Genomic DNA, 24,617 nt, shown 5'->3' with positions numbered 1-24,617 from the left:
CTGCGGAGAGCCTGCCGTGGGGAGCACCCCCATCATGCTGCTCCTCCTCCGGGGATTCCGGGTGGGGAGGCTGGGCCAGTTCCTAGGTATAGGGGACTCCTCCCCCCTCCCCTCAGCCGGCGTGTCCTCGGTGTAAAGTCCCACACCTCCAGCTTGGACACGTCTCAGTAGGTCTGCCACGTCCTCAGGCGAATTGTGGACACTGGCGTCCTCTGGCTCGGCTCATCCACTTGCTGGCACAGGGGCCTGCAGGCCTCTGGGCCTTGAGCTCCCCCTGTGCTCTCCCTCCTCCTCCTGCAGCAGCCAGGGCTCCGCGTGCTCCCAGGCTCAACCGCTGAGCCATCCAGGTATCCCTAGAGGTAGATTTTCCAATTTTGTACTTGTTGCATGCTCTGCAGCAACACGATCAGGGTCCCGAGGGTAAGGGGATGAGGAAAATAAAAGAAAAGTAAAGAGATGGGGGCAGGAGGGACGCAGTGGATGATGTCCAAGCAGCGCCAACTTTATTCAGGTTCTTACGGTATTATATAGCACAAGCAGAACAAAATAAAGGAATACCTACATGCATGACAAACCCTACTGACACATGAGGGTCCTAGTTATAGATAAACATGCTATTTTAGGTACATACACTTTCAAAAGGACAATATATATGATTAACAGACCAGTAAGAATAGCACAGACCCATATTTAACTTTACCACCAGGCTAGAACACATTATATCAATTGTATTATGTGGGCGATCACGTAAAAGCGAGCTCCGGAAACCATTGCTCAAGCCCTTTCTCAAGCTTCAACCAACTATTTACCCTTTGGGCTCCCGAGCCTTATGAGTAAATGAGGGACACAAGTCCGAGCTTGGTTTCGTTTAGTAACTCTAGCTAGTCCGTGGCCGTCCACATGTACTTTTTGTAAAAATTTTGAATCTGTGGCTATATAACTTATTCAGTAGAAATATATTTTCAAATTAAAAATAAAATGAGGGACACCTGGGTGGCTCAGCAGTTGAGCGTCTGCCTTTGCCTCAGGGCGTGATCCCAGAGTCCTGGGATGGGAGAGTCCCATATCAGCCTCCCTGCATGGAGCCTCCTTCTCCCTCTGCCTATGTCTCTGCCTCTCTCTGTGTCTCTCATGAATAAATAAATAAAATCTTTAAAAAATAAATAAAATGAGTAGTATCTTTAATACTTAAAATTGACCAGAAAGCTATGAGATCTGCCCACAGTATCATTAAAGGACGGGAAAGAAGGATTCCAAGAATCCAGTTGAAAGTACAGTTGGGGGAGTGGACATTTCATTTATTTTCCAAAACAAGTATCTATTGCTTTGGACCAAACTTTTGTTCTCTCCATCATAGAAAGAGTCCAATGTAATCAACTTGCCACCAGGTGACTGGCTGTTCCCACCGGGATATTACATCATAATCAGGGGTTTAGAATTGGTTGGTAAAAAAAAAAAAAAAAGAATTGGTTGGTGACATCCATAGAGCAGATCAGCTTGCCCACTTACTGAAACCATGTTGGGTTAGTAAAGATTCATATGGGACATAAATGTTTTTAGACTTGGGTCTATCCACATACCAACTAGTTCCCTCCATCTCTGTTAACAATTCTCTAATTCTCTTTCCATCCTTCTCCTGCTTCTCCCTTTCTCTGCCTCCTCCACATCCACTTCCTCCTCCTCCTCCTCATTTTTTAACTTATGACTTAAGCCACCAAAGAGTCAATATCACAATATATCTGCTTGCAGATTCTCATAACACTCAATCTTTTTAGTCTTGTAGTCAGCATTTCTTCTTGTCTGAGCTGAGGTATGTTTTAAATATTTTTGGTAGAGATTTCCAATTCTAAGTAAAAAATAATCCCTCCTGCCCCAGGACAATCATTAAGGTAGTGATATAGGGGAATCTTCCTTCAAACAGACAAATGGGACCCAGCGTTTCTCAGAGCAGTTTAACTACAGGGAAGTCCAATACACGTCGAACTTCATCCTAGGGAGGAAGCTGCCTGAGTGCTATAGTTGACCTACTTAACGAGCACACATGAACCAATTAGAGAGCCTAATCAACTATCAGTGACACATTTGAGAGTTTCATGCAAATAGAAACGGTTTACTTGTCACAGGTGGGCATCCAAAATGCAAGAGAATATGTATTTGAACTGTATTCCAGTTAAAGAAAGGCTGAAAATTTTCAGTCATTATATAGTTTGTTGGGAAAGTTTGTATTGATGGCTTTGGGAGTGTGTTGAAGAAAACAATCAGTATTTTGAGTAGTGTCTTAATGCTGGTACTCTTAATGATTATACGCTTATTAGATATTCAGATTAAGTTAAAATAAAGGATGAAACTTGACTTTATTTAATGCCCTCAGATGGCTAGTTTGAGGAAAACAACCACAGAAATTTACAAAGCTATAGTTTTGGAGTTAAAACACCCCATCAAAGAATTTACATTAAGATGCAAGATACTTTCCTACTGCAGTGATAAAATAAACAATGAGGTTCTCTTAAAAAACAAACAAACAGGCGTGCACCTGGGTGGCTCAATGGTTGAGCATCTGCCTTTGGCTTAGATAGTGATTCCTGGGTCTTGGGATAATATCCTACATCAGGCTCCCTGCAGGGAGCCTGTTTCTCCCTCTGCCTATGTCACTGCCTCTCTCTGTGTGTCTCTCATGAATAAATAAAATCTTAAAAAAAAAATGTGGAGGCCAAGAAAAATTAAGGCCATTCCACACCAAGTTTAGCATTAGCACAAGTACAGCCATCTTAGGCCCCTGTGAATAAGAGCTGAACTTTATAGGAAAAACTGCAGAATGTCCTCGGCAGGGAATCCCATATCAGAAAGACAACAGAGCTCAGGCCCTTGGCAGAGAAACCCATATCAGATCTTAAGAAACTCCCCCCACCCTTTCTCCCATATTGGAATGAAAAAAATTCCTCCACCCCTTCTGAAAATCCCCTAGACCAGCCCATAAAAAACCCAGCTGTAACCCACTTCGGGGTCCAAGTCCCTGCTCTGCTGTGTCAGGTACACTTGGACCCAAGCTCGAGCTTGCAAATAAACCCTCGTGCGCTTGCATCAGTGTCGGCTCCTTAGTGGTTTCTCGGATTCACAATCTTGGGCACAACAAAACATGGTTTATGCAATACCATCATTTTGATTGGCATGATAAAATTGATGGATGACTAACAGTACTAATAATTGTGCTGTTTTGTACCAATAGAGCTAATTTAGTTGATTTTGGACTGATTTTGTATTACCGCTAAAAAGCCAAGTGACTTGTAGCAAAAAACAAAGGAAGGAAGGAAAAGAAGAGAAAAGAAGGAAAGCAGAAGGAAGGAAGGAAAAAAGGAAGGAAGGAAAGTAGAAGGAAAGTCTATCAATAGGTAGGGCCTGGACAAATGAATTGCAATACATGTGCCACCAAAGGAGTAGATCTACATGACCAATAAATGTTGTGCCCAAGTTTGCGAATCCGAGAAACCACCAAGGAGTCGACACCGATGCAAGTACATGAGGGTTTATTAACAAGCTCGAGGTTGGGTTCAAGTATACCCCACACCGCGGAGCAGGGGCTTGGACCCCAAGGTGGGTTCCAGCTGAGTTTTAGGGGCTGGTCCAGGGAATTTCCAGAAGGGGTGGGGGAATTTCTTAAGCTCTGTTCTCATTCTGATAAGGGGCTTCCTGCCACTGGCTTGAGCTCTGTTCTCATTCTAATATGGGGCTTAACTGAAGTGAGGTAAAGTGCAGCTCTTCTTCACAGGGGCCTGAGATGGCTGTACTTGTGCTAACGCTGAACTTAAGGTGGAATGGCCTTAATTTTCTCTGCCTCCACAATAAAGACGTCCAAGATTGGCGAAGTGAAGAAGTTAAAATAAGTGAAGAAAAAGCTAACTGTAAAAAAACTTAATGCCTGTCTATCCAGAGGTAAGAATGAGATAATTATATGCGCAAATGCCCAGCTAACGGTGACAGTGGCCACCCCAGGTCCGTGCGTCTAAGGTAGGACAGGGTGGGATTTCATCTCTTGCTTTATTCATTTTGGCATTGGCCGAGGTTTCTTAAAAATCATATAGATTCTTTAAAAAAAAAAAGGTTTTAAAAATAAGCATTTTCAACTTAATGGCCTAGATCGCAGGCGTTTCTCCGGTTTCAAACGTGCAGGGGGCGCGCCTGCGCACGACTTTCCAACCGCGTGCCCCGCTGTGGGAGACGGGAGGCGAGACGCGGGATCCTAGAGCGGCCCAGAAGTGCCTATGCCCCGAGCGCCCCGCGCGGCGGGAGGCCTCCTCTCTGCGGCCCCTTTTTCCGGCCTCATCCCGCTCCGGTGAGTCAGCGCTGGAAGCCGGAGCCGGCGTGGCTGGGAGTGGACGGTGGAAGGTGAGTCTCCGCCCGAAGAGGCCGCCGAGGAGGCCGCGTGGTCCCAGGTAGGAGACGTCGCGCGGGCAGGGCCTGGGAGGTTCGCGAGGCTGGAGGGGCGCCCCCGGGAGTAGCGGCCCCAGGTTGGCCCGGGTGGGGAACGCCTGGAGTTGGGGCGAACAGCCTGGGGGGCGGGGAGACAGACTAAGCGCAGAGAGTGCTCAATCTCTTACACTCTGGTTTTTAGAGCAGGTTAAAGGGCTGTGAGCGGACTGGATTTCAGGTGCAGGATGTGCCGGGGGCCGGTTCCCTGTCCCTGAGCCCCAGGATGCCTCCCAGGACGGAGCCCAGGTGTGCGCACACAGCGCGGGAGCCTGTTGGAGATGCGTGCCCCGGGGCTCCCTGTCCTGCCACCCACCCCGTCCCCAGGTGCCAATTCCCTGAGCGTCCACCACAGCTCCTGCCAAGCGGGAATTCAGCTTTGAGGCTGCACTTCTTGACGTTGTGCAGACATACAGGCTTCCTGGGTCGCAGGCACTGCCTGGGCTTGTGTGGATTCTGAGGACTGTCCTCACAGAGAACTTAACCTTAGGCAACCTGCCTCACTTCCCCTGGCCTCCGTTTCTTATCTCCTGAAATCGTGGTGTTATCAAACCTCCTGAGGATCATCCTAGCCCTGTATTGGACGAATGTTGTAGACCAGGTTGGTGTTGGCTGTTGCTCTTAGGAAGCAGCAGAGCAGAGTGGAAAGCTCGCAGAAAGTAGAATCTACCCGTTTCCTTTTCTGTAAATTCAGCAAAAATGACAGCAACTTCAGCTGTTTTGAGGTTGATTTTGAAAACTAATGAAGAGACAAGTAAAAGTAAGTTCATTTATTAATCAAAGACAAGAACAGTATTTCCATCTATTCTCTAATTTGACTTTTACATAATGAGTCTGAGCTTTTTAACTATTCTGAGTGAATTGTGTGTGGGCCCTAATGTTGCCATGAACGCTGTAGGGTATTTTTATTACTATGTCTTCTTCATGTTGAGAGATTGAGATTGAAAGAAGATAAGAAATTGGCTGAAGGTTAAAAAAAAAAAAAAGAAATTGGCTGAAGCTCACACAATTAGTAAATGTTAGAACCAGAATAAAACGGAGTTCTGAGTGACTTGAAAGTGTATGCTTTATACACATTATGACCTTGTATTTCCCATTATTCCCATCCTTTGGTCACCAAGTGACTTTACCTTCAGTGAAGAGCCCTGGGGTCTGTGACGGTTGCTTATATTATCAGTGCTCATCATTACTGTTGACATTTTTCTACATTTAACAGTGATTTTTACTGCTTAGGAGGAAACTTTCAAAGGTGTTTCTGCAACATAGCTCCAGTTGGAGGTGCTGCTTAAACTCTTCAAGGTCAAGATGAATCAAACTCAGAGGAGGCTTTACCCCTGGACCATGCAAGCTTCTGAGGTCTGGGAGGAACTGCTGACAGTGAAAGTGGAGATGGAAAGTCGCCTCCCAATGCAGGAATCCCGACTGAGATGGAGTAATCCCCTGGCGAGGGAAATTTATTTGAAAGCACTTTCGACAGGAGATCCCTGGGCCCTGCGAGGCCCTCACCTGGTTGTGGGAGCTGTGTCAACGCTGGCTGCGCCCTGAGACCCACAGCAAGGAGCAGATCCTAGAGCTGCTGGTGCAGGAACTGTTTCTGATCATCCTCCCGAGAAGCTCCAGGCCTGGGTGCAGGAGCAGCACCTCGAGAGCGGGGACGAAGTGGTGACTACCATGCTGGTGGACCTGGAGAGGGAGCTAGATGAATCACAGAATGAGGTAGGAAGGGAGTTTTGCCAGGGAAAAACATATGTGAGGCATCAGCAACCCTTGTGTGCTTTGTTTTGTGTCTGTTTGACTAACCCTAACCCTGACTGTGTTCATTTCCAGGAATTGTTTCCTTTAGACAGTCTTTTCTTCAGAAGTCAGATTTTGTGTCCTTGTTTCCAGGTGGTAGCTACACACAGGGGCAAGAAGTCCTCTCCAGAGGGACAGTGCCTCTGGGACAGCAGACATCACTGAGGCTTCAGTCCCAGCCCAGAGGACCCCAGCCCACATGGGATGCTGCTCAGGAGTCCCACCCTTGGAGAGACAGGTAAGAGACAAGGTTTTTCTGCTGTTGATATACAGCCTGCCCCCCCCGCCACCCCCCCTCCCCCGGGGGGAATCAGGGGGTTAGAAGTCTCCTCACCAGGTAACAACGATGCTCAGTGCTGAGTGTCCGGAGTACTCCTTTCGCTCCCTTGCCCTGCGTTCAGGCTTCCCGAGTACCATCCTGGAGGCTCTCTGGCTTTCTGCTTCATTGTGGGGAGCAGACCAAAGGTTCAAATCATGCCTTTGCCTTTGGAAGCTGCTTATACATGGGCTCTCAGTTCTCATCGCCAAAATGGGGTAGGTAATAGCATTGCTCTCGTTGCTAGGGCTATCCTAATAGACTAGCATTCACTGGGGGGCAGGAACAACAAGCATCTATTTCCTTATAGTGCTGGAGGCTACATGTTGAAGATCCAGGTGTGAGCAGGGTGGGTTGCTGACACCACCTTCTTGCCTGGTTCTCACATGTACCTTTGTGCCTGTGCGTACTGGGGTGGGAGTGGGGGAGAGAGAGAGAGAGAGAATGAGTTCTGGTGTCTCTTCTCATAAGGACATCAGTCCTGCTGGATCAGAGCCCTACTCTTAATTATCTTAATTACTTTTCTGAAAGGCCCTATCACAGTGAGGGCTTTAGCATATGCTTGGGGTATCAGAGATGTCACAATTCAGTGGCGCAAGTACGTACCACAGAAGATGGTTGTGAGCACTGGACATGAACAACTGATGGGCAGCACTTGGTGGGCTGCCCTCACCTGCCTGGGCTTACATCAGCAGTGGAAAGGTGAGAGTATGCTTAGGATGTGCCAGATAGCAGAGTCCAGTGGAACCAGCCTTTGCCGCCTCAGGCATGCGACTTGGTGATGGGTGCAGTCCTGGGCATAGGGGATGAGCCTGTTGCCTCTCTGTCCTGGCTGTGTCTGCAGCAGCTGGTCCAGCTTCTGCCTGATGTCTCACACTGACGTCGTCGCCTCTGACTGTTAACCTTCTAAAGGTCTGTGTGCAGTGGGTCTGCTATTTCCATTTTCGTGTCATCCCTATGTGTATCAAAGCCACGACTTCCGCGCTGTCTGCTTCTGCCTCTGTTTCGCCTGCCCTGGCAATCATACAGATACCATGGGTTTCTGCCACTTGGAACACATCTCTTGACTTAAATTGAAAAGATATTTTTGAATGACTTCTGTTGCTCTACAGACCTTCCTCCGGCTCCAATGACCTCATCAGATAAAAGTCCTGGAGGGCTCAGTTGGCTAAATGTCTAACTCTTGATTTCAGCTCAGGTCATGATCTCAGGGTGGTGGGATGGAGCCCTACGCTGAGCTCTGCGCTCAGTGGAGGAGTCTGCTGGAGAGTCTCTCCTTCTTCCTCTGCCCCTCCCCATACTCATGCTTTCTCTCTATATATATAGAATAAATATATCTTTAAAATAAAGTCCTTTGGTTTAATTTCCCTCCTTCATGAACATCTTTGCAGTCCATTTCTTTGTTTCTTTCTTGTTTACCTATTAACTTGGACTTTTTATTTTCCAGCCATCTTTTCCTTTATTCTGCCTTCCAAGCTGTATCTAGAACCTACTGGGGATTCCTTTCTTCAGGACGCACATCTGAGCATGTCCTTGCTCCCATCTGCCCATTGCTCACTGCCTCCCTCCATCCAGTCATCCATTAAGCATTGAATATGGCTGCTGGAGAGCACCCAAGGGCTCTCTTACAGGACTGTCACTACAGGTATGCATCTTATACTCAGGAAGAGCCAGTTCTGTAAAGCAACACAGTGTCTGAGATTACAAGGATTTTTTTAAATTTTTTTTTAAATTTTTATTTATTTATGATAGTCCCAGAGAGAGAGAGAGAGAGAGAGAGGCAGAGACATAGGCAGAGGGAGAAGCAGGCTCCATGCACCGGGAGCCCGATGTGGGATTCGATCCCGGGTCTCCAGGATCATGCCCTGGGCCAAAGGCAGGCGCCAAACCGCTGCACCACCCAGGGATCCCGAGATTACAAGGATTAATACACTTTCCAACTCACATTTTTTTCTTAACCAAGCAACATTTAAAGTTACTGTGTATCACTGAGTTTGAGTTTCTTTCTTTATTTTTTTTTAATAATTTTTTTAAAATTTTTATTTATTTATGATAGTCACACACACACAGAGAGAGAGAGAGAGAGAGGCAGAGACACAGGCAGAGGGAGAAGCAGGCTCCATGCACCGGGAGCCCGACGTGGGATTCGATCCCAGGTCTCCAGGATCGCGCCCTGGGCCAAAAGCAGGCGCTAAACCGCTGCGCCACCCAGGGGTCCCAGAGTTTGAGTTTCTTTTAGAATTCCTGCTGATGGTAAAACATCCAAGTAATATACAAGTTTATATAGTAAAACTTGAAAGTTCTCCAGATTTTATTCCCTAGTAGTAACCACTCTTGTCAAATTGTTCTGTATTCTCTAGACTTTCTCTAAATAGAGTCTGTCTAGCTTTGTATCTGCCTTTTATTTGCTATTCACTCCTTTTAAGAGGTGGGGTGATAACATCAAGGGGTTTTGTGGAGTGTTAGTTCAATAGCATGGGTGACAGTGCTTCATAAGTCCCAGAAGGCTCTGTAAATGGTTAATTGCTAAAAGGTGAGAAATGTCTTTGTTTTGTCATCTACCCAGTTCTCTCATACATTTCAAATATAAGGGTGGCTGTTCCGAGCCCACCACTGGGAGTGGGGCGGCGGAGCAAACATGAATATTGGAGTTGCTCACAGTGAGGTGAATCCAAATACCCGTGTAATGAGCAGACGAGGTTTGTGGCTGACATATGCATTAGGAGTTGGCTTGCTTTGTATTATCCTACTCAGTATTCCATTCTTCAGTGTTCCTGTTGCTTGGACCTTAACGAATGTTATCCATAATCTGGGGATGTATGTATTTTTGCATGCAGTAAAAGGAACACCTTTTGAAACTCCTGACCAGGGTAAAGCAAGGCTTTTAACTCATTGGGAACAATTGGACTATGGAGTACAGTTTACATCTTCACGGAAGTTTTTCACAATTTCTCCAATAATTCTGAAGTGATGGAAATTTTTAGGTATGAAGAAGATTGGATATTGGATATTATGTTGAATTTCAGTTAGAAACAGAATATTTGTTGAAGCCTCTACTGATAGATAGCTACCTTAGAGCATAAAATACAAGCAAAATCTTTGACAGGCTGGTAATAAACCATTTTTTACTTCAGTCAGTAATATATGGAGACAATATAATGTGCCCATCAGTATTTTTAGACATTCTAGGATATACAGGTCAAAATGTATTCTAGTTCATATTTTTAAATTGCTTATAAGAAAGCTATACACATAATCTTATTCTGTATTACACTATCAGATTAATCTCCCTAAATGAGGATTTGGATAATTTCAGATGAATTTCATTGATCCACACCTCCTCCACCCCACATTAGATGTTCAAACTCCTTGGGAGAGACTGCTGTATAGTTTTTGACAACAAACGTTAGGTTTTCATTGTAGAACAGACCTGGCTTGAATCCTGTATTTATCGCCCAGCCTGCATGGTTTGCTCATAAATGAAATTCTCACTAATAGTACATAGCTCAATATGATGCCAGAAGAAATAAATTATAGATAATATCTATCTGTAAAGCATTCAACCTTAAATTAACTCCTATTATCTGGTATCAGGGCCTTCCACAAAATGATTCTTACCTCATTTTTTCTTTATGTGAATATTTTACCCCCACCCAACTCCCACTTGGTCTAGTTCTTCTAAGCAGCATTTCTTGATACTTATATATAGGCCTATGTTTATGCTTTTGTTCAAATCATTTCTCCTACCTGTAATACCTTCTCCTTTCCTAATTTATCTTTCTTACTCTTTCAAGATTTAAATCCTATTGGGATGTCTGGTTGGCTCAGCGATTGAATGTCTGCCTTTGGGCAGCCCAGGTGGCTCAGCGGTTTAGCACCTGCCTTCAGCCCAGGGCCTGATCCTGGAGGTCCGGGATCGAGTCCCATGTCGGGCTCCCTGCAGGGAGCCTGCTTCTCGAACTCTGCTTGTGTCTCTGCCTCTCTCTCTGTGGCTCTCATGAATAAATAAATAAAAAATCTTAAAAAAAAAAAAAAAAAAGAATGTCTGCCTTTGGCTCAGGATGTGATCCCAGAGTTCTGGGATCGAGTCCCGCATTGGGCTTCCTACATGGAGCCTGCTTCTCCCTCTGCCTGTGTCTCTGCCTCTCTCTCTCTCTTTCTCTCTCTGTGTGTGTGTGTGTGTGTGTGTGTGTGCCTCTCATGAATAGATGAATAAAATCTTAAAAAAAAAAAAAGTTTTAGGGGGATCCCTGGTGGCTCAGCAGTTTGGTGCCTGCCTTCGGCCCAGAGTATGACCCTGGAGTTCCGGGATCGGGTCCCGCATCGGGCTCCCTGCATGGAGCCTGCTTCTCCCTCTGCCTGTGTTTCTGCCTCTCTCTCTCATGAATAAATAAATAAAATCTTAAAAAAAAAAAGTTTTATATCATAACTCCTCAATGAGATCTTTTCCTTAGCACCCAACCTTAAGTAATAATGCTCTATTTTGAACATCTTTTTTTTTTTTTTAAGATTTTACTTATTTATTCATGAGATGCACAGAGAGAGAGAGGCAGAGACACACAGAGGCACAGAGGGAGAAGCAGGCTCCATGCAGGGAGCCCGATGTGGGACTCGATCGCAGATCTCCAGGATCACCCCCTGGGCCGAAGGCGGCGCTAAACCGCTGAGCCACCAGGGCTGCCCTATTTTGAACATCTTTAGTATTATTACATATCCCTTATTTATGCCACTTTGTATTATCTGTTATTGTAAATGGTTTGTTTCTGCAAAAATTTATAAGTACATAGATTGCTTTGAATTCCATACTCAGTATAGTTGCGTATGTGTAGTGGATGTTTTAAATACATCTTAATCAAACACTGTGTACCACATAGCTTACATGTAGTAATGCATCAATGATAAAATCAATGCAGCCTGGAGTAACTGGAAAGAATTCTTGGAGGCATTAGGATTCCTTAAATTGGGACTTAAGGAAGGGTAGATTTTAGACAGATGTGAGAGAAAGGAAGGCATTTTCAAATGAAAAGAATAAATTGATGATAAAGTGGTAGGTTTCTTTTTCCTTATATTGATAGCACTTTGAGGAAATTTTTTAAATTTTTGTTTCAGCCCTATATAAAATTAACATCAAAAGCTAAATGACAAAAAAAAAAAAAGCTAAATGATTTGTATGATCTAACAAAGATAAATGCAGTAACAGTCTTAATAGTTATTTAAACAGCCCTAGATTTGGATTTTAGCTCTACTGCTTTCTAGCTGTATGATTTTTGGCCATTTCTTTGAAAACCTCAGTTTCCTCGTCTATACAGTGTTGAGGATTACATTATAATTAATGTAAAAAGCCTGACATTTATCCTGAATTTTCAATAAGAGTTATCACAAAATAGTCAACTAAAATGTACCTGTGTACAACATCCATATTTCTAAACATATATTTTTGACCCACAGGTATGATTTCAAATATTCTGTGATTAAATTTCTTATATAACAACAAGATCTTGAACAAGGTAATGCATTTGAGCCTGTTTCTTTATCTAAAAATCTGGGTAACACTGTATGCCCCACCTACCTGACAAATGATGATCAAATAAGAAAATGCAAAAGCACTCTGAAAAGTATCAGTGCTATATAGATGGCTTTAAATGTTGTCTGAGTGGGAAAAATTAGAGAGGGAGACAAACCATGAGAGACTCCTAATTCTGGGAAACAAAGGGTTGCAGAAGGGGAGGTGAGCAGGGGGTTGGGGTAACTCGGTGATGGGCACTGAGAAGGGCACTTGATGGGGTGAGCACGAGGTGTTATATGTTGGCAAATCAAACTTAAATGAAAAAAAATTTTAATCCCAAATTAATTTAGGCCCCAAACTGTAAAACTATTTTCGTGCTCAGAAGTGATTCTGTTTTTAGGTATTTATTAGGTATTTCAGTGACCTTTTTGTTAACCTTTAAATTTTTTTACAAGTTTTACATGTTATATATGATAGAATTTAAAAATTTTTATTTCTACAGATATTTTCTGGCAAGTTTCTATACGAAGTATGATCCAACTCACTTCATCCTAAACGCAGCTTCTCTCCAGAGTGTGCTAATTCCTAAAATGCCACAGCTACATGGTGATCGGATCTTTGGAATTAATAAGTATTGAATTGTTTTGAAACAGAAAAAATTTTTATAGCTACTGAATTTTCTGTAAGGAAGGAGTGGTTAGTAAACTGCACTGCTTCTGTGATAATATGAAATGAGAAGTATTTACATTGGAGGGCCAGTTGCTGGTTCTTTATAAACTGTTTTGAAGTGCAGTATTTACTAAAAAATGCATATGGTATCTTTTTGAAGAGAGGCTTTATAGGCAGGCTGGGCAGGTCCAGCTTATAAGTTAAATGACTGTAAGTGAGGGTACAATAGATAAATCTGAGGAAATAAGAGATTTATAAGACACTAAGACCAGCTTAGTTTATAATGAGGAGGAGTTCTGTTAGGAGAAGAAAATTCCAATCATTCAGTCAGTTTAAGCAGATATACATGTAAACCAGAATCATCTCTTTACAAGTTTATTATAATTTTTATTACCATATGTATTCCTCTTATGTTATATAAGAGGATATTTCCCTCTTGCTTTATATAGCCCAATCCCTACCTTATGATTATACTTTTTTGCTTTTACTGGTTCAACATTATATTGATGGATGAGGTCATTTTTACATGTATTAAGTTACTGAGTTCATGAAGGCCCACCTTCATGACTGGTGATAGAAGACAGCCAGGCATTTTACAAATAGCCTCTGAGTCAGCCTTGTAATTTTGGAACAGAATGGGTTTTATTGCCTTTCTAGACACAAGGCTGCAAAACCAATTAAGAAAATAATTTATTTTACAGTTAAAATATATGGTAGTTTAAAGGTGTCTGCTTATTTGGTTCATCAGTCTAATTATTAAAGTCTGCTGTTGTTTAGAAAAGGAAACATAAAATGGACAAGTATATGGCCAGCTTGTGTTCTAGCAGAAACTGCTTCTCTAGCAGTAATACCAAAGTAAATAATGGAGTCTTTTCTAGCAGATCTGCAGTATAAGAAAACATTGTCTTTTCTTAGACTCTCTGATCTCAATCCTCATATATTGCCCATTAATGTTTTGCCTTTCATTACATAGGTCTTAGTCTTAGTGTAGATTAACTCAGAGTGGTAACTGTTTCCAAAGCAGCAACCATATTAAATTCTATATATTTAGATATTAGATTCCCTATAATCTTCCTATAGTTGACATTAATTGCCAGAAATAACTATATACTACTTTGAGAAGAAGACACGTCAAAAATAAAGTTCTGATATGGGATGAAACTGAAAAATCCAATAATATTTGTAAACTTGAGTGAAAAGAGTTACAGACCAACTGAAAAATCAATTTGTTTCAATAAAGTGACTTTTTGGGGGTAATGATCATTGTTTTGTATTTCTGAAGTATTGAGTTTAGAAATCAGTTGTATAATAATGCTTTTGTAAATTTGTCTTTTCCCTTGTATTTTTATTTTTTTATTTTTTTTTTAATAAATTAATTTTTATTGGTGTTCAATTTACCAACATACAGAATAACACCCAGTGCTCATCCCGTCAAGTGTCCCCCTCCGTGCCCGTCACCCATTCACCCCCACCCCCCGCCCTCCTCCCCTCCCTTGTATTTTTAAACCAGTAATCTATACTTAAATAAATTTTTCTTTCATGTAAGATTCTTGCAAATTTCCAAATTGAGTCAGCAATGTCATATTTATTTTTCAAGGTTTTTTTAAGCAACTGAATTTATAAAATTAATGTAGTTAAAAGTACTCCTTTTTCTTTATATTAAAGACTTACATTTTTTGCACAGACTTCAGAAATAGAAGTCTACTTCTGTTAATACAGGCCTTCTGCTTTTTTCCCCACTTTTTACGCTTCAGTGTTTTAAAAATATTCAGATATTTGAGGGCTCACTCTAGTATAGGTATCGTTTTAAGTATTGTGTCTAGGGCAGCCCTGGTGGCCCAGCGGTTTAGCATCGCCTTCAGCCCAGGGCATGATCCTGGAGACTGGGGAATCGAGTCCCACGTCGGGCTCCCTGCATGGAGCTTCTTTCTCCCTTTGCCCTGTGTCTCTGCCTCTCTTTCTCTCTCTCTCCGTGCCTCTCACGAATAAATAAAATAAAATCCTTTTTAAAAATAAGTATTTGGCTATAGTTTGTAAGCAAGACAAACCAAGTCTTTTCCCATATAAGCTTACGTTCAAATTGGAGATCAGGTAAAGAAAATGAATCAAAACATATTTCATGTAGTGATAAATGCCATGGGAAAAAAATTAAGCAGGTAAAAGGCAGGGGAGCATACCTCAGAAGGGTCTTCCCTAATATTCCTAAGGTTATTTTTGGGCTAGAAAGGAGTAATAAGAAGGATGAGAATGGTAACAAAAGAGGTCAGAGAAGTAGGTTAGAATCAGATCATATAGGCCTCTTTGGCCAAAGTAATAAGCAAATTTTCTTCTAAGCTAGACAAAGCCATTGGATAGTTTTACATAAATGATTAAAGGCATCTGATTTTTTTTTTTTTTAAGTTTACTGGCTAATGCTGAGAATAAAGTATACGTGAATAGAAAGGAGGAAGAATAGTTGGGAAACTACTACAGGCAAGAGGTAGCTCAGCTCAGACTAGGGGAATGGCTGATAGAGTGGTTGGGAAGTGGTCAAATTTGGGATACGCTTTTTTGTTCCTTTTTTTTTTTTTAAGATTTTATTTATTTATTCATGAGAGAGAGAGGTTGAGGGAGAAGCAGGCTCCATGCAGGGAGCCTGACGTGGGACTCCCACAAAGTCCGGGGACTTTAGGATCACGCCCTGGGCTGAAGGCAGGCGCTAAACCACTGAGCCACCCAAGGATCTCTACTTTTTTGTTCTTAACACCCAGGTGAACTTCCAATTTCTCAAGTTTGTACAGTTTAATGTAAAATAATAATAATTTTTTTATAAATAAAATCTATAATGACTATTACTTGGAACAAAACTAATTGCTATGCTATAATGGCTCCTAATTTCAAGTCAGGATACAATGGCAGTTTCTAAATGTGCATGAGCTCAGAAGTGCCACTAATTTTAGCATTCATTGGTGAATTTTCCGTGCAACAAAGATTACTGTGGAGTTCCATGGTGGTTTTCTTCTTTCCTGTTCCTTCTACATTTATTGGAATTCTCTAAGGATGATTTTTTTTTCCTTTTCCTTATATTCAATCTTTTTTTTTTTAAGATTTTATTTACTTATTCGTGAGAGACAGAAAGAGGAAGAGACACAGGCAGATGGAGAAGCAGGCCCCATGCTGAGAGCCCGATGTGGGACTTGATCCCAGGACCCAGGACCATCCCTGGGCTAAAGGCAGGCACCAAACCATTGAGCCACCCAGTGATCCTTCATTTGTATTATTTTGGACTTACAGATACCTCATTCTTTGGTTTACAATTCATTATTATCATTATTAATCTATTTTTCAAATGGTTCTCCAGATTTTGCCATTCGAAGTCAAAGTTCCCAGTGGTAATTTCCAAGTTGGTTTCTGTATCTTTTTGACCTGTCTCCCCTTTTTTTCTTAAGCGTAGAACTATGTGTTTTAGGTTTATGGCACTATAGTCTTCTAAACTGTAAATATCCTAAGGGGCATAACAATATTTCCTTAACTAGTACCTTAGTATGAATTAGTATTCCTTAGTATTAGTATTCCTTAGTATTAGTATTCCTTAGTATTAGTATTTCCTTAACTAATACCTTAGTATGTATTAGCCTTATGGAGTTGCATGATGCTAACAGTTGGAAAAGACCTTAGAGGCTATATAATTTCAATTCCTTAATCTTACCTTGAATTTTTCTTAACCATCACACCTTCACTCAGTTCTGTGTTAGTGCTAATAAAGGAAGACTTAAACTTAAAATATATATGTGTGTGTGTGTGTGAAGTTTGGGCAGAAGGGCAGTACTGATCCCACTTGTGGCCCATTTCTTCTCTGCAGACACATTTCTGTTTTCCAAACCTGCTGCCATCCTTCAGCTATAAGGACTGAGAGAACCATGGTCTGACAACAGAGGAGTACTCAGAGGTACTTGTTCAGGGGTGTGAGGGAGGGGCAGGACAGTTAGCTGTGGGAGAAAGCTGGATGTTTTGATAAAGAGAAGGGCTGGGGCTGTTTTCCCTGGGCTTTCTGGTTTGCAAGAAAGAAGTCTGTTGGTTGGGAAGCTCCATGGAAGCTTTCCAGTTGTGATCTGAAACTAGCCCCTCCTTAGGGGGCAGGGAGAGACCCAGGAAAGAGGGAAGCTGGTGGTGTTCACAAGCAAAGGAGGATCACAGGTGAGGCTCTTCCCAGGTGGTGGCAGAATGAGTAGATATCCACACCCACCAGCCAGATCTGAAAAGTATATAGAGAGGTCTTCACTGGCCTCAGTCAGGTGCTGTCCATTTTGCTCCATACCACCCCCTGCACTGTCGCTGTCCTTGGGGCAGCTCCTAGGAGTGGGGCAGGCAGGGGGAGCTCACATTCCAGGGTCAGAGGAGGTCAGGAGCATCCAGTGCTTGGGTCTGGCTCATGGGTCACTGGATGGTCATGTGTTCTTGATGGCATCCCCAACACTCATCCCTGGGGACCAAGGCATCCTCAGGGGACCATGAGGCTGCTGCCCAGTGTTGAGATGGTTTGGGCCTATTTGTCTCCCTTCTTGCCCTCAACTCCTCTGCATCTGACTGGACTGGTTGGACAGCTATCCCACATGGACTGGTTCTCTGGGGCATGGTTTGCTGCTGGTGCCAACTCTGGGCCAGTCATTTGAGGTCATAGTAGTTGGATTGGCTCTGGTGCTTTCTCTTTTACTCATGCGACAAGTATTTATTGAAAACTGCCTTGTGCCAGCCATGACTCCAGAAACAGAACAGGAAGATCCTGCTGCTGTGGATATTTGGTTGTGGCAAGGGGGAGACAAATAGAAGGGTGATGAGTGCGTGAGAAGGTGGTCAGTGAGGAATGAGCAGACTGGACCAGGGAAGGGAGACAGTGAGTGCCGTGGCCCCGGTGAGCTGACTGCAGTAGAAAGTGGAAGAAGTAAGGAAGGGGGAGCTGAGCAAAGGGATGAGAGAAGGAGACTTGCTGTTACCTGAGCTGAGAGCTTTCCAGGCAGAGGGCAGCGCCTGTAAGGGCCTCATGCCAGGAACACACTTGGGGTGTTGCCCATTTGATAGTCGTTGGGTGCTGCCACTGCCACTGGAAGAGTGCGATTGAATGCTTGTCCCATAAAGGAATGAGTCCACGGGGTGACTCCCCTTGGTCACTGTGAGGCTTACCACCTTAAAAGGAGGTTTTTGTTGTTTTTAAGATTTATTTACTTATTTTTCAGAGAGAGGGAGAGAGCAAGCACAGGTGTGTGCAGTTGGGGGAGGGGCAGAGAGAGAATCTCAAGCAGACTCCTCACAGAACGGACCATGATGTGGGGCTCGATCCCAGGACCCTGAGAGCATGACCTGATCCAACTGAACCACCCAGATGCTCCACGGGGAGGGAGTTCTGAGGGGAACTAAGAGAAGCCACGCTGATCTAGATCAGCCCTCCCCATGAAGAATTCTCTCCAGGCCTAGGCTGTGTGGAAGGGAAGGCTGGGCTGAACTGTATTTTGCTGAATTCACCAGACTTCCTTATTACCTAGAGGAAGGTGTTCCCACACCAGCCCTTGGGTTTCTAATGCCTCTGCTCTGTGATGTGGGGTCCAGCACGTTAGGAGCACCCTGTCCTTTTGTGCACACAGTGTGAGCTTCCGCAGACTCCGAGAACAGGTGACATTTGCTTGGTCTTTCTGTTTCAGGCCAAACAAGCGGCTGAGCAGGAGCTCTGGTGCAGAGGAACCTGGCCCTGAGGCAGCTGGGTTCCTGGGGGGATATCTAGGGATGGACCTGGGAGGAAGGCTCCTAGGGTCCCCACATGGAGTGCTTGGGGCCCTGCTGGTTGGGCAGCCCCCCAGGGCAGGAAGGGCAGCAGCTATCTCATGCGTGTGAGAAGAGCTTTGCCCAGAGCTCGGTTTTGTTGGCCAGCGGAGAACCCCCCTGGGGAGAGATGCTGTGTATGTGAGGAGGGAGGAAGGACCTGCTGGTGGAACCCAAGGGGCCATAGCCCACAGAAGCGGCCCCACTCTCAGGAGTGCAGGAGTGTGGGAAGGCATTCCCTCAGAGCATGGGGCTGACCCAGCACCTGAGGAGCCCTGGGCCAGGGAGGCCCCACCAGGGCAGCCGTGCGGGAAGAGTTGCTGTGGGCCTGCCTTCCTCCCTGAGCCCCAAAGAGCCAACAGGTGAGTGGCCTCACTGATGCAAGGGTGGGAAGAGCTTTTGCCATCACTGCAACCTCATCCACATCAGAAGGCCCACGTGGGGCTGAGCTGCCTTGACGGTTGCCTTGTGCAGGTTTTCCGGGTCCCTGCCCGCGTTGTCCGCACAGGCGGAAGCTAGGAAATGTCTTGCTTCATGTCCCCACGTCCCCTCTCCGTGTGTTTAGGAAGAAGTACTGACTTGTGGTTCGGGGGCGCATCCAAAGAGGAAGGTGTGGGTGTTTGCAGAGACTGCTTGCTCTTTGGTCCCTTACCATTTCCCGGTAGCCCGGTCTCCATCCCTCACTGTCATTCTCTCTGAGATGCTGCGAAACCTTCTTGATGACGTAATCATGGCACTGCAAAATGTGGTCCTGTATTCCTGAGACACTGCATCCAGATAGAATCAGGATTATGGCTCTGAGTAGGAAAGGGAAAATGGATGTTGGGTGGACAATGAGCAATCTCTGCCGGAGACTGAAGAAACAGAAAGATTGTCAAAGTTCTATCCCTAAGACAGCACCAGGTTCAGTGAATTTCACAGTAAAATGTATAAAATGTATAAAAACTCTAATGAACATAAAGCCATTCTATTTAAACTTTTCTGGAGATTAGATTTTTTTAAAAGGAATTATTCCAAATTGGGTTTTTTTTTCAGCTTTGTTGAGAAATGATTGACATACATCACTGTATAAGTTTAAGACAAGTTCTTTTTATAAAGTAAATATTACATTGATATTAAGATGTCAGAACTAACATAGAGAGAACTACCATTCATATTTACTTATAAATATTAATTCAAAAATCCCAAATAAATACTAGCCAAAAAAATCCATAGCACATTAAAAGAAGGGTGGACTATGACTAATAAAAATTTAATACCCATTATTAAAATAGGAATAAATAATTACAAATTAAATCTTAAAAGCAACTTCTGAATTGGCAGCATAGGAGCTCCATGGACCCACTCAGAGTGAAACAGTCATTACTGGCGAATGCTATCACTTACAGTCTCTCGAAATTGTCCTAAGAGCAAATAGGGAAACATTTGTTCAAGAAAATCTATTTTCATGGGGTGCCTGGGTGGCTCAGTCAGTTGGGTGTCTGCCTTCTGCTCCCGTCATGATCTCAGGGTCCTGGGATCAAGCACCACATTGGACTCCCTTATCAGTGGAGAGTTGCTTCTCCCTTTCCCTCTGCTCCCCCCCCCCGCCCCCGCTTGTGCGTGCTCTCTCTCTTTCTCTCAAATAAATGAAAATGTACTAAATTTTCGTAAGAACACAGTTTGTAGCACTTGTGCCATGAACCACTTCCTATCCTATCCCCATCCACTGGCTCAGCATGAGGGAAGCTCCAGTCTAGGTGGGAATGTCTAGAAAGATGGGGCTCCCAATTCCCAGGGTCTAGCGAAGGCTAAGGTACCACCCCAAGAGGGACAAGGCACCAGCACTTTTTTTCAATTCCTCCAAAGTTATATTTTTCAGAGACTAAATTCCAGGCAATATGACCAGTAAGTCAAGCACTCTTTCCTCCACCCAGCCCATATTCATAGAGCAGAGGCTCTACTTGAGGCACCATGGCAGGCTAAGAATAGTGGAGCCTTAAAAGCCCTCACACAAGCTCACTCATAGCTCACAGAAGTTTCATACTGGGAAGACTAAAGGCTGCTGCCTGCTCAGCACCCTAATCATAATGCAGAAGTGTCGCTGAGAGAAGTGGGTCACTGTTCCTGTCCTCAGCTCTGGAGCAGTAACCCATATTTTGCCATGGGGAAGAGGTGAATGTAAGAGCAGAATGCTCTGAGGCTCTCCCCAGTGGAACAGACTATACTTGGAACAGATTATGGGAAAGGTCAAGCCTAAAGGTACTCTCTGAAACAGTGTAGATTTTGGTAGTTGGCAATTTTAAAGGAAACTAATAACTCCATGGAAGCTAAATAATAAATCTTAGGAGGCTGGCTAATTTACCAGGGAGAACCAGGGAAAAAGACAAGAGAGAATAGCCCCCATGGGGTGAGACAGAAATGTTATACATATTGTCCTCAAAAACTATCCATAAAAGGGGGTTTAAATTTAATTGTATCATACTTGAATATTTTATGGCACAAGGTATTGTTGAAAACAATAGAGCAATCAGCCACCAATTAATAATGCCTAAATGCTGGATGTGATACCAACAAAGACAGGTTTCTAAACAAAGGTGAGTGGGAAGATAGCCCTTCCAAACCACTGTCATATATCCCGTTGTGTATATATACCACAGTTCTTATCCATTTATCCATCAACAGACACTTAGGTTGTTTCTATATTTTGGCTATCGTAAATAATGCTGCACTGAACACAAAAGTACATATATCTTTTTGAGTAGTGTTTCTGGTTTTTTTGTTTGTGTGTTTGTCTTTTTATTTTTTAAAGATTTTCTTTATTTATTCATGAGAGGCACAGAGACATAGGCAGGGGAACCTGATGCAGGACTCAATCCCAGAAACCTGGGATCATGCCCTGAGCTGAAGGCAGATGCTCAACTGCTGAGCCACCCAAGTGTCCCTTGTTTAGTCTTTTGTTGTTGGTGGTGGTTGTTTTGATAAATATTTAGACATGGAATTGCTGGGTCATACGGTGGTTCAATTTTTAATTTTTTGAGGAACCTCCATACTGTGTCCATAGGGGCTGAATCAAATTAACATGCCCACAAACAGTGCATGAGGATTCCCTTTTCTCCACATCCTTGCCAACATTTATTTCTTGTGTCTTTTTTATTTTTTAATAGTAACCATTCTAACAGGTGTGAGAGGATATCTCATTACAGTTTTGATTTGCATTTCCCTGATGATTAATATTGAACATCTTTTCAGGTGCCCATTGGCCATTTGTATGTCTTTGGAAAAATGTCTATTCAGATCTTCTGCCCATTTATTAATTGGTTTTTTTTTTTTTGTCTTGCTATTGAGTAGTATGAGTTCCTTATGTATTTTGGATATTAGATATTAATCAGATAATGTGATTTGCAAATATCTTTTCCCATTCTATATGTTGCCTTTTCATTTTGTTGATAGTTTCCTTTGGTCTGCAAAAGCTTTTTAATTTGATGCAGGCCCACTTATTTACTTTTCCTTTTGGTATCAGATTCAAAAAATCACTGCCAAGACCTACATCAAGAGGCTTACTGCCTGTGTTTTCTTTTGGGAGTTTTACATTTCAGGCCTCACATTCAAGTCTAATCCAAATCTTTGTATATGGTATAACATAGTGGTCCAGGTTCATTATTTTGCATATGACTGTCTACTTTTCTCAACACCTTTATAGAAGAGACTTTTTCCCACTATATATTCTTGGGTCCTTTGTCATAAATTAATTGGCCATATATGGGTGGGCTTTTTTCTGGGCTATTTTGTTTCACTGTTCTATGTGAATGTTATGCCAATGACATACTCTTAATTACTGTAATTTTATAATATAGTTTGAAATCAAGGAGCATGATGACTTCAGCTTTGGTCTTCTTTTTCAAGATTCCTTTGTCTATTCAGGGTCTTTTATGGTTCTATGCAAATTTTAAAATTGTTCTATTTCTGTGAAAAATGCCATTAGAATTTTTTTTTCCAAATGGCTGCTTGGAGTTTATTTTTCACTTGGTACAAGGCACATGGTTCCAGGGTATCAGGAAGGTTTGTGGATGGCTTGGATAAAAAAGAATGGGGGAAAAAAAAAAAGAACGGGATTCTCTCAACTTCCTTTTGGTGTTTTACTATTTGATATAAAAGAACCCAACTGCTTCTGCTTGGTGCAGCCTGCCTAATCTAAGGGGAAGGAGAGGAAGGGAAAGGAAGGGCACTGATGGGCCTAGCACCTCCTGGAGCCTGGTGTTGGCTTTGCCAGGCTGGCCACCAGGCTGCTTCCTCATGGCTCCCAGAACAAGTTACAGGTGATCATGCTACTGGAGGCCTGAGAAGATTCTGAACTTTCTGAGGACTTGAACACTGTAGCCATGAATGGGAAAGCGGACTTCCTGAAAAAGAAGCTTGCCCACCAGTGACCCAGGTCAGCCTTGGAGAGACTTGGGTGGTGAGGGATGGCTTCCCCAGCATACTCTGCACTTCTGCAGAAGCAGTTATTGGAAGTGGAGCCTAGTTGGCACCAGCAATAGTCATGGGTGGCCAGGAGTGAGCTGCTGTCACTTGTGGGCTGGTGGAAACCTCGGTGGTGACACCATGCAGGCCTTGGTGGGTGATCACAAGTGGTGGGGATGGCCATGGAGCCCATTTGCAGAGGAGACTGCAGAAGGCTGTTTCTCAACTGAAGCTGACATTGGAATTTTTAAAATTTTATCCTAGGATAATTCTTTCAGATGGAAAAAATCCTATTCTTGAAAGGAGAAACAATAGGTACTGATGCAAAGTGAAAGGACAAAGAGTGAGTGTGCCACCACGGCCTATTGAATCCATGATTCCATTTCCCACCCAATGCAAAAGTTTCCCAAGTCATTGGAATCTTAACAGGAATTTCATTGAATCTGTAGATTGCTTCAAGTAGTATGGACATTTTAACAATATGAATTCTTCCAATTCATGAACATTGAATATCTCCATTTACTTGTCTTCAGTTTCTTTCATTAATGTCTTACAGTCTTCAACATATAGATCTTTTACCTCCTTAGTTAAATTTATTTCTGGGTATGTTAATCTCTTTGGTGTAATTATAAATGGTATTGTTTTCTTAATCTCTCTGATAGTTTATTATTATTGAATAGAAACAACAGATTTTTGTGTATTGGTTTTATATCCTATAACTTTATTGAATTCATTTAGTGGTTCTAATTGTGTGTGTATGTGTAGTCTTCAGTATTTTCTATGTATGAAATGTCATCTGCAAATAATGAGTTTCATTTCTTCCTTTCTAATTTGGATACATTTTATATCTTTTTCTTGCCTAATTGCTGTGGCTAGGACTTATTTTTTTTCTTCTTCTCTCTCTCTCTTTTTTTTTTTTCTTTTAGGACTTTCAATACCACGTTGAATAAAAGTAGTGAGTGGGCAGCCTTGTCTGGTTCCTGATTTTAGAGAAAACATTTTCAGCTTTTCACTTTGGAGTATGATGTTAGCTGTGGGCTTGTTGTGTACAGCCTTCATTGTTATGTTCCCTCTACACCCACCTTGTTGAGAATTTTTAACATAAATGATAAGTTTTGTCAAATGCTTTTTCTCTATCTATTGAGATGATCATGCTATCTTTCTCTTTCATTTTGTTAATGTGCTGGTGTATCATATTGACTGATTTGCAGAAGTTGAACCATCCTTGCATCCCTGGAATAAATCCCATTTAATTGTCTATGATTCTTTTAATGTATTGTTGAATTTGGTTTGCTAATATTTTGAGGATTTTTGCATCTATATTCAATAGGAATATTGGGCTATAATTTTCCTTTCTTGTGCCATCCTTATCTGATTTTGATAACAGGGTAACACTGGCCTCAAAATGAGTGTGAAATTCCTTCCCCTTCTCTTTTTTTGAATTTGAGAAAGATCGTTATTCTTTGAACATTTGGTAGAATTCACCAGTGAAGCTTTTGGACTTTTTGTTGTTGTTGGGACATTTTTGATTACTAATTCAAATTTCCTTATTAGTAACTGTTTTTGTTCAGATTTTCTATTTCATCATGATTCAGTCTTGGTAGGTTGTATATTTCTAGGAATTTCTTCTAG

General features: G+C 42.7%; 1 protein-coding gene and 1 long non-coding RNA gene across 2 annotated transcripts in view; both read left to right on the top strand.

Moving 5' to 3' along the window:
* The first annotated feature begins 4,357 nt into the window (after positions 1-4,357).
* The window catches only part of LOC129508092 (uncharacterized), a 31,214-nt gene continuing 10,954 nt past the window's right edge, over positions 4,358-24,617 (top strand). Inside the window, exons 1-3 of the long non-coding RNA XR_008664129.1 lie at positions 4,358-4,430; positions 5,698-6,180; positions 6,352-6,496. This is a non-coding gene — a long non-coding RNA (uncharacterized LOC129508092). The remainder of the gene's footprint in view (positions 4,431-5,697; positions 6,181-6,351; positions 6,497-24,617) is intronic.
* On the top strand, positions 9,213-13,993 carry LOC129508090 (ORM1-like protein 1). The gene is made up of 2 exons (XM_055323006.1): positions 9,213-9,541; positions 12,583-13,993. The coding sequence occupies exons 1-2, from the start codon at positions 9,213-9,215 to the stop codon at positions 12,716-12,718; spliced, it is 465 nt and encodes a 154-aa protein (XP_055178981.1). The 3' UTR covers positions 12,719-13,993.

Source organism: Nyctereutes procyonoides, unplaced genomic scaffold (genome assembly GCF_905146905.1).
Source record: "Nyctereutes procyonoides isolate TBG_1078 unplaced genomic scaffold, NYPRO_anot_genome, whole genome shotgun sequence".
Classification (NCBI taxonomy): domain Eukaryota; kingdom Metazoa; phylum Chordata; class Mammalia; order Carnivora; family Canidae; genus Nyctereutes; species Nyctereutes procyonoides.
This window is presented reverse-complemented; position numbering and strand designations above follow the sequence as displayed.

Coding starts and splice junctions, on each gene's coding strand:
- LOC129508090 (XM_055323006.1), top strand. CDS start 9,213: ATGAATATTGGAGTTGCTCACAGTGAGGTGAATCCAAATACCCGTGTA. Junction 9,542..12,582: donor ATTTCTCCAATAATTCTGAA/GTGATGGAAATT, acceptor TTATTTCTACAG/ATATTTTCTGGCAAGTTTCT.